Source organism: Corapipo altera, unplaced genomic scaffold (assembly GCF_003945725.1).
Source record: "Corapipo altera isolate COAL_440 unplaced genomic scaffold, ASM394572v1 1, whole genome shotgun sequence".
NCBI lineage: Eukaryota > Metazoa > Chordata > Aves > Passeriformes > Pipridae > Corapipo > Corapipo altera.
Genome location: NW_020884873.1, coordinates 12,475,416 through 12,485,806, shown reverse-complemented (window position 1 = coordinate 12,485,806; position 10,391 = coordinate 12,475,416). Strand labels below are relative to the sequence as shown.

Genomic DNA, 10,391 nt, shown 5'->3' with positions numbered 1-10,391 from the left:
CCCCCCCCCCCGCGGCAGGGGGAGAGATGGTCCCGCCCGGCGGCGGCGGGCGGGGACGCGGCTGCAGGGGCGCGCCCCGGCACCTCCCGGTCTGTCCCGGCCCCGAGCGGACGGGGCTGTTGGCACTGCCGGTGAACTTGACCACTTCGGGGTCACGCTCGCCCTCTTCAGGGGCTCGGGGTCCGGGCAGGAGCAACCGCCCCTGCCTAGCTCTGCCCCGCGCCCGGTTTGTACGGAGAAATCCTCATCTCCCACTCTGGTGGTGCCTGTCACTCTGCTAAACCTAAATGCCACCTTCCAAGTGTTCCCTCGCCCCAGAGGTTATGTCACAGACAGTCGCTGCCGTCCTGTCTCCGCGCTGTCCCGGCCGGGAGCTGTTCGTATTTATAGCCGGTGTAAACACCAACTTCCCGGCGCTCTGAATCATCCCCGGCGAAAACACTGCCACCTGGCCTGCCAGAAATGAAAGCTCTTTTTGTTTTTAAGCGAGAGATTTTTAAGTTTTCTGAATTAACTGACATTGCTCATTTGTCTGTGGGAAACAAAGAGTCCTTGCCCAGCGGCTTGTCCACCGAAGGTGGATCTACCTCCCGGTAGCCGAGAGCAGCACCAGGCAATGAGATACGAGACCGTACGTGGGAGGAATGCAGAAGAGCTCAGAGCAACAGAACAAAAGGCATCTGCCGTGTCCAAGCTTTCGTCGGGGTTTGGGACGTCTGGGGCTGCTGCTGAGCCGGGGGGTGTGAGCGACTGCGGGTCAGCGGAGTCCCGAACGCCGTTTCCAACGTGAACCACGCGGCAGAGCTCCCAAACTGGGACTATCCTCTTGCTTTGAACTAGACAGCTGTTGAAAAGTACAGTGCTAAATAAAAATGTCTTCTTAACAACATACTATTTATCCTTGGACGGTGTTAACTGTTCTGTTTGTTTCCCTGATGCACCCAAATACCGGATTGCTATTGGTTTTCTTTTTTTGCTAAAGTGAAAATCATTTTACGATGCTGATACCATCTTCATGTGTAAAAGGATTTTTTCCCTTCATGTTTCTGTCTGTTCTTCCAATAAATTGCGAGGGAGGGATCTGTAAAATTAAGATAGCCCTAAACAGACTGAGCCCAAAGCTGGGAAGCAAGTGGGGTAAAACATTTTAAGCTAAAAAAAACCCCTCCACTTCCATTCCACCTGCCCTCCATCTCCCCCCCCCCCCCCAAAAAAAAAAAAACAACTCCCAAAAAAACCCTCAAAAAAACCAGCAAACAAAACCCCCACCAACCAAAAAACCCCAGCCAACTAACCCAAAATGTATGAATATATGAACATTCCTTTCTGGGTAATTGTGACAGAAACATGTAAAGTCATCAGAGTTTTCCTTTCAGACTTTTCAAAAGCCAATTAAAAAGCTTTTACCTTAAGGATAAACCAATAATTAGTTAGACATTTGAAACAGAGTAGATAATTTCGACTTGGCCTAGAGTTCCTCTTATTAGACATAATTTCCATTGTTCATTAAGGAATGTTTTACACAGTATTTTGCTTACTTTCTGTAGATTTTTTCCATTTTTTCTTTTAGCAGTTTTAATATACACTGACCATATTCTAGTCCTCTTAATGTAAAGGAAACTTTAAATTTATTTTTCTCTTTTAAATCCAAACTGCAAATGTAACAAAAAGGCATTATATGAAAAAGACTAGACAAAGAGAAGTATTAATATGCAATGCATTGAAGTGGCAGATCATTAAGGCAGTCAGCAAAAGTCAACCAGAAGCATAGCCTGGCATTTCGGCATCCCCTGTCAATACGTACGCTGCAGCACAACTGCAACTGCAGTATTTTAACAGGAAGAACTGGACTGTATCCAGGAATCTGGGTAAGACATCGAGGGATGAGGGCAAAAGCCTAGAACTCAATACTCAGTCAAGTGACACAAGAAGAAAAATGCTTTACGCTGCTAGAGAAGGTGGGCAGTTGTTCAGTGTGGCTTAACGATAGTTACTTTTTTATTTTCTGAGCATCATCCTGTGATGGAATGATGGAGAGCTTTAAAACAGCTGGAAGAAAATCCCCAGCTGTATTGCCATTTACTATTAAAATAATATTATAAGGCAATAGCGTAGTTATGGACATTGTGGTTACAAACTTCCACCCAAATGCTTACAGCATTTCTGCCAATTTCCAACTACAACAACCTTTCTGATGAGTCAAGACAATGAAATGCAGCAGCCTATTTTTTAGAGATTGAGACAGCTGTGCTTTGGTTTTCCTACAGAAAAGAGCATAGTTGAGGTAGCATAAGGAAACACAGTTGTCTTTCCAGGTAGGCGCCAAGTTATAGAATAGGTACACAAACAGCTCAGGCACTTCTAAAGCACACCTCTGAGTGGAAACTCCAGCAGCTCCAGAGCAGCAGAGAGTCCGGATGGTACTGTGGGTGTGATCACCTACCATTCCCATGAAAATAACCAGTGTTCAATATCTCTGAGCATCCAAGAGACATCTGGAAAAAAAAAAAACTTAAGAGATTAAGAACTAGATGCCAGTGACATCAGAAGAAGTCCAGACAGTGTTTTGTTGAGTATTTTGTATAATAAAAAAGCTTCATGAAAAAACTAACCAAACAAAACCGCCCACATCACTATTTATTGATAAAGCTCTAAAAATAGCAAAACCTCAGTTGAAAAATAGCACAGACAGAAATACAGCATGTAGTAAACTCAGGGTGCAATTCATCGAGAAAATGACAAGCAAGCTGATATTTAAGAGCGCATTTAAATGTGAAACAGAAAACCATTAGAAAACAGAGGCATCTGTGAGGTGTCTGTGTAACTTTTCCTCTGTAAGGAAAGAATGTCAGAAAAAAAGTTGCTTTGTTTTTGTACTGATTAGCTTCATCCTCCTAAAACAGAATGTGACATTTTTACAAAATGTCTAATATTTATTACTGAGGAAATACACACAAGCTTTAGGCATGTAAACTGCCTTCAGATCTGAAACAAACAGCAAATTTCAGACTCTCTGTCTAACTTGAGACTGTTACGACTTCAATCCCATCACAACTCTTAACCACCATAGGGTGAAGTAGTCTAGTCAGGTCAATGAGAAAATCTTCTGGACATGTCTTCTGGTTATATTCTGTAGGGATACGTTTTAACTTTCCCTGCTAAAACCAGCCACATCATAAAGAGACCAGGTCTTGGCTTTGTCCCGCAAGGAAAAAGCACATTGCTTTAATGATTCCAGTCAGTCAGAGGACCTTCAATTTGACCAGCTGCCCTAAACTGTACTGGCTGAAGACAGATAGTCAAACAAATACCTGTATTAATAGTTAGGCACATTCCCTACCTCATACTTTGTAGGGCCTTGTAGCACAACCTAGGATTGCCTGTCAGTCAAAATGTGTTTAGCAATGTTATTGTATTAATGTATGACAGTCTTTTAAGATACTGACTCTGAGCTCATTAAAAAAAGTCATTGAGAACCTCTCTAACCCAGCTGACTTCAGTGAAATTAGGACAAAGCTCATTTCCCTACACAGATTTCTCAGTCAGCAATTTACTGTCTCCATGAATAAAAGGCCACCCACCTCCAGGAAGACACCACCGTAGAAAATTGAAAGACAATCCTTTCTGGAACTAAGCAGATGCCTGGCCCCCACCCCCCACCCCAACATGTTCCCAAAGCTGAAGAATCTGCTGTGTTTCTGAAATACCTTGAACTGCATCTTGCATTTTCTATGATGACACCTTAGGTAATGCTTTAATGCCTTTATGCCCTCTTCAACACGAAGGACTGAATTAGAGGGAAAGCCCATGTTCTTGCAGTATCTAACTTTTGGTTCTATATAGATCTCCAGTGTCCTTTTCCATGAATAGAATGGTTATCTTTTTTTTTTTTTTTTCGGATTTTAAAGTACACTTTACTAAATGCCACTCTGCTACCAGCTGGCTTTCTCCTATTTCAGGGAGGATTTCAGCTGCTGTTGATCTAGAAGAAACAAGTTTATGGCTTCTTGGAGTGCATGTCCCCCAGGTGATGCAAACCAGACTGATGAGACAGAGGTTTTAGGAATGCAATGTGCATTATCTGAAAGGCATTGTTGTCTCCAACTCCCCTGTACTGCTGGACCACAGTTTAGTTTTGTACTTTATTTGTTCATTAAGGAATGACAGCTTCCTTGCTTCCTCACAAAACTCACTAGTAGTTTTGTCCTGTGTTGGGAACAGATTCTTCCTTCTCTGAGAAGAGTCTGAGAAGCTGTGGAGCAGGGCAGCATTTCCAAGGCTAAATATGGAGTCACTTCCATCTCCAAAATGCATGGGGCAATTTTATTTTTATTATATATTATTAATCTTTATTATTACCTTTATTGTTGACTATTTGTTATTAATATGTATTATTAAAGATTTATTATTATTATGCTCAATAGAAAAACATCCTGGCAAGCTTGTGAAGCATCTCTCAAGTGACACCCTTGCAAGAAACATGTTTTGCAGAATGGTACATACCTGGTCTGCAAGCACACTGAGCTGTGCTGCTAATGTCACATCTGTCACATGCTTGTGCCTCTTAAAATCAAGAACAATGCTGTGGATTTAAATGACTTCACAATGCTGACAAACAGTTTCTGTTGTGGAACTAGATTGATTTAAAGGGGGCAGAATACAGGATCATATTAGGTTAAACAAGATAAATAAAAGGACAAGCATACATATGGCTTAACTAAATTCATAAGGAGAAGCAATCAGGAGAAGCAATATATGACGTATTTCAAGATAAAAGCAGGACCACAGGAAAAATCTGTGGTTGATACAAGACCCCTGTGATACTAATTGCAAAGTTCTTAGTAAAAAGACATGGAGAAGATAGGCAGGGAAGCAATTTTTTAAGCTTTGCTTTGAAGGATGCGATTTCTAGAGGTGATGAATGTTTATACCTCTGCCCACTGTGATCAACAGCTGTGGTGGGTCAAACCCAGTGGTCCAGCACTGCCCAGGACAATGTCACTGGCTTCAGTGGAGACATCAGTTTGCCCTGGAACAGGTAGCAGTGGTGAAGTCTGCCAAAAGACTGATGTTTGCTTGAGACATTTATTAGGTAGAGCTTGGCTTTTGTCCTGCAATCCAAATGGCTGCACTTGGGGAACATACCCCTGAAAGTCAAATCCAAGAAAAATTCCAATGCAACCTGTCACCACAGCTACAACCAGAACAGCCAACACAAATTCCTGGGTAAAGCAGACATAAAAATATTTGCCAAGTTCCAGTGAAGTTCAGCTCTCTCTTTTTTTTTTCACCCTCTGTACACTTCGTTTGCTGTTTTCCCCATTGCTAGTTAAGGGCACTTTTTATTAAGTGAAATTATTGGAGTAAAATTTAGCAAATGTAAAGGCCAAAAGCAGCTGCAAGACAAGCTGTTCTGCCCATGCAAAATCCCCTTGTATTTAGTTAGTTGCCTTTCTTAAAAGGACTTTTAAATGGGCAAGTATTTTCCCCAGCAATGGCAGTGCACCCTTAATCTGCATTGCAATTCAGATCTCTTTTTCGACTGACCTTGGGGCATCGTCTAAGTGTGACTCAGAGCACAGAGAGGCTGAAATAAGAGGAATTACTGGCTTTTCATGGGGTTGCTCATCCCAATTCTATTCTCTGACACCAGGGATAACTCATTGTCTTCAGAACATATTGCTGGCATCCTGCTATGCTGCTTATTAGGCACAAGGGTGTCAGAAAAAAGCCTGGTAGCCAGGAAGGCAGGATGTGTTGGCTATTGGCTGGTAGAAGCAGCACAGCACCAGACCACCACAAATTGCATATACTTTTACGAAATGTAAGCATTCTTCCTCCATTCACCCTGCAGCACTTTCCCAGCTGAACTTCAAGCAGGCTACTTTCAGGAGCAAATTGATTTGTATCCAAGAGTTGGAGTGGTTTATGTGTTACTCGGGGGAAAAAAAATCCAGCTGAATAGGAACACACACACACACATACTTAAAAAAGAAAATAATATCTTTACAGAAGACATGAAGAGAGTCATAGTAAAAATTATTATTGGAGGGGGTGGGGAACAAGGAAAATACCTACCCCAACCCAAAAAAAAAAAAAAGGAAACTTGAAAAACAGTTACTCAGATTTTCACAATTGCATTTTTTTAATAAAATCCAAAATCATCTTCTGTGTTTATGGATTTTAAAAGTGCTTTACCATGATTGTTAGACTTCTATGAAACAGTCTTTAATTATTTCTGAGCATGAAAATCAGTTGTTGGTATTATCATTGTCTCTTGTAGGGTAGATCCATCTCACCAACTCTTATATTCCATCCAGCTGGTCTCTAACTGGTCAAATGTCAATAACTGGTTAGTCAACAGAAAACAAAACATATTTACATGACACAATTAATTTGCCCTGTTTTAGACATCTAAAGTGCAATGAGATGAATCATGCCCTAAATGTGCCTATCGACTGAAAAGCTCTGGTACAAATATAAACATTTTCCTATATAAAATGTTTCCCTTTAAAAATATTAACTCTATCTCAGAATTTAATACTTTCACACAAGATTTTAGTTCATTATGATTGTCAGTAAATCCTTTTTTTTTCTTTTCCTTTTTTGCTAAAACTGAAGACAAAAACACATATTCTCTTATCTGGAACTTGTTCAGAAGTCCATTTTAGTCAGCAGATGCTGGTAAATTCTTTGTTATTTTTCAGTGATGAAACAAGTCCTGTGCAATTTTTCATTCTAGTTTACATGTACAACTACTACATATTCCATTTACACACATATTTGATTTAATTGTATGCTTAAAGTCCTTAGGACTTACACACACTGAAGATTTTCCAAAATCAACAGCAAGTCAACAGCCTTAAGTGGAAAGTTACATACCTCTTATGTTGTTATGCTTTTCCTATGTCTCATTCCTTTAACATTTTCACTAGGAGAAAAAAATCCACTGAAGCTAGTGTAGAAGTATGGATGTTAAAAACTGATCCAAGGTTGAAAACAAGGTGGGTTTTGTGCCCAGAAGACAATTGCACTACTGAAAATCATCAGATTGAACAGGAGAGGCAGCGACTCGTACTTACACGTACTATTTTTCTCACTGTCTACACTACAGTGACCTTAGGCTTGAGAAGTGCTATGAGGTACTTAAGTGAAAAGCACTATGGGATTATAAGAACCAGTTTAGAAACACATCTAAAAGAAAAGCATTTTCCAGAGCTAATTAAATACTAGGGTTTTTTCTCTTTCACCATCCCTTCTCAATTAAAAGGTGTGACTTCAGGGACTCTTTCTATTTAAAGGATGTCTAGGCGATATTACAGGAGAGGGAACAGAGATAATAAATCACACAGCAGCTGTTGAAATAATATTATCCAACTTGCAAAGATATTTTTCTAAGTCACTTCACACATTCGTCACTCCACGAGTATCACATTTGTATAATGAGCTACTCCTTACCTTTCCCCTCTGGTGTGGCTCCCTATCCTTAGGAACTGCCTACACTGGAGTTACAAGTCCATCTGCACTTTGAAGTGTTTGTGAAGGAGAACACGACTCAGCTCCAGCCAAGAGAATCTATAAACCCTGTTGATAGCTGACTATGGAATATCTTGACCTAAGGAAGAGGAAAAGTCTGAGTTTGCCACTAGTTTAATTATGCTAAGAAAAATTAGCACAATTAGAAAGGTTACCTAATTTTGGTGATTTGGCAAGTCTTCCTTCTGCAGTCTAGAAGGCAAAAAAGGATATTTATGTCACCTTTCTTCAGAACGGAAAGTTTACAACATCTGCCAGAGCAACAGCAGCAACTACAATATATTTTCCTGATCCATTCTGGTATGGTTTCAGACCTGATTTATGAAACTTGAACCATAAGTCTATCAAAGCTTATCACTTCCTGAGATGAGCTAGGATAACACATCCGTATTGACTCTACAACATCTGTCAAAGGCTGATGAGGAACGAATATCATTAAGCTGTCTGTCTGACCCTGCACAGGAAGAAGAATGACCATTTGTTACATGCGATTCATCATTTAAAAAAAACACACACCACAAAACAGAACTGCTTTCTGAAGGCTTCATGCTGCCTCATTATTCTCTTGTAGTCAGTATGTGAGTAAAACCAATAGAGAATGCATATACATAGTTTGGACTGCAGAAGTTTATGACTGATGACTTTCAAATCTGTGCTAGTTCCCTTTTCACTGGTCTCAAAATCAAATAATGTTGCGAATGCATCCTGAAAGGCATATTGTTTTTCCTCAGAAAATCATATAGCTAGCCTTGAGAAGACAGTTGTCTGTCAATGCAACTGTCAACTATCCCTTTTCAATGACACAAAAAAGACTTCAAATCACTTTATAAATAACTACTGGTACAGGGTCCATTTGAATGACAGAACTTCAAACTCAGACTATTGAAAAGCAAACTGATCTACTTCTATTGACAGAGTGCCCCAGTAAATCATGCCATACAATCAAGGCAGCTTTTGGCATTGCTAGGGAGAGTGAGATTTTTCTTGGAGGACATCAGCCTGTGGAGGATGCAGAGATCACTGTGTTGTCAGGAGATCAATTCACAGAAGTTTGTGTCTCCACATGGTGCTAGCTTTTCATTCTCACCAAGACTGGAAATTTCTATTGCCTTTGTGTGGGTCATTTACCAAATCAACTTTTTGTGTGGCCATATTGTAACTGAGTGTAGCAGGTGAACCTTGGCCAGCTGCCAGACCCCCACCCAGCTGCTCTGTTATTCCCCCTCCTCAACAGGATAGCAAGACAGAAAAACCTGTGAGTTGAGATAAAGACATGGAAATCAGTTACCAATTAGTGTAAGAAGTAAAGCAGACTCTACTTGGGGAAGATTAATTTCATTTATTGCCGATTAGAAATAGACTAGTATTGTGAGAAACAAGGGCAGAACTAAAAACCAAAAACAAAACAAAAAACCATAGAACAAACAACAAAAAACCCAAACCCCAACAAGCCCGACAACAACAAAAATAACTTTACCTTCCCCCCAAATCCTATTCTTTCCAGCTCAACCTCACTCCTTCACTCCTGACTCTTCTACCTCCTCCTCCCCCAAGCGGCACAGTGGGATGAGGACTGGGGTTTGTGGTCAGTCCATACAACAGTTCTCTCTGCCTGTCCTTCCTTCTCACACTGTTCAGCATGGGGTCTTCCACAGACTGTAGTGTGGATATCTGTTCTGATATGGGCTAGAAGGGGACAAAGCGCTCGACCATAGCCTTCTCCATGGGCTGTAGGGTAACTTCTGCTCCAGTGCTTGGAGTACATCCTGCCTCTCTTTTTTCACTGACCTTGGTGCCTGCAGGGCTGTTACTCTTTTTTTTTTTTTTCCCCTCATTCCTCTCTCTCACAACTGCCATACAGAACGTTTCACTCTTTATTAAACACATTTCCCCAGAGGTGCCACCAGCTTCACTGATGGGCTCAGCTTTGGACAGGGGCCACCCCTGCAACCCCCCAGTATCAAAACTTGGACACATAAGTCCAATACACTGAGAAAGTAGATATGATCATCCTTTGGGTGTTTGGACTATAAACCTTTCCTCCACTCTCTTTCCCACATTACCACCAGTTTGTTTGTGAAGTAAAAAATTAAACCGACCTAGTTCAAACCACAGGCTCATATCCTACCATGTAACTGATGGGATTAAGGGAGAAAAGCCCCAAATGACAAAGCATTTGTGATTCATTCTAAGGAGAATATAAACTATGATTAAAAAGCATTTTAGTGAAGTGGATTTTAGCAGTGTGTGCACAGCTTGGGTACGCATTAACACGTCTTTAACTGAAATGAGACCTGAGGCTTTACAGAACCAAACCAGTAGCATTCCATGCCACTGGCACAAATCCCACATGAGGCTGGAGAACCATGCCATCCCTTCCTTCCTCCAGAAGGGTTCAGCAGTAGCAGTAGTGCTTCTGGTCTTCTTCAGGGTAGCTGCTTCTTTGTAGAGCTCTTCCCTTTGAAGGCCAGCCACAGTTTTTTTCTAGCATTGAAGGCAGAGAGTCCTCTTTAAGGCCATTATGGTAAAATGCACTCACAGATACTCAAGTAGGGGCAGCTACCACTGTATTTCTGAGGGCTGCTGATCTCATAGGCTTTCATGAGGAGGAAATATACTGCAGCATGAAAGGACATTGCCTTTTCTCTTCGGGTAGCAAGCAAGAGTAAAGCAACAAGTGAAGGCTTGTGACAGCATTTCTCTTTACTGTGCTTTCAGGGACAGTTAGAGAAGCTCCCTTATAGGATAGTCTCCATTCTATAGGAGAGATTTCCCTGAAATAGTAGAAACTTGGTCACTTTGGTTTGATGTTACACTCAGTAGTTTCAGACCATCCAGAAGGTAGAATGTTGAGG

General features: G+C 41.2%; 1 protein-coding gene and 1 long non-coding RNA gene across 2 annotated transcripts in view; both read right to left on the bottom strand.

Annotated features, from left to right (window-relative positions):
- The window catches only part of CHST11 (carbohydrate sulfotransferase 11), a 161,000-nt gene extending 160,479 nt beyond the window's left edge, over window positions 1–521 (bottom strand). The window contains exon 1 of the mRNA XM_027668787.1: window positions 335–521. Within this exon, the coding sequence (XP_027524588.1) occupies window positions 335–521 (187 nt within the window). The remainder of the gene's footprint in view (window positions 1–334) is intronic.
- A 384-nt stretch (window positions 522–905) lies between these two features.
- Window positions 906–4,558, bottom strand: LOC113957429. The gene is made up of 3 exons (XR_003531155.1): window positions 4,504–4,558; window positions 2,373–2,495; window positions 906–1,081 (listed from the first exon to the last, which is right to left on the bottom strand). It is a non-coding gene; the product is annotated as an uncharacterized LOC113957429 (long non-coding RNA).
- Between the last annotated feature and the right edge of the window lie 5,833 nt (window positions 4,559–10,391).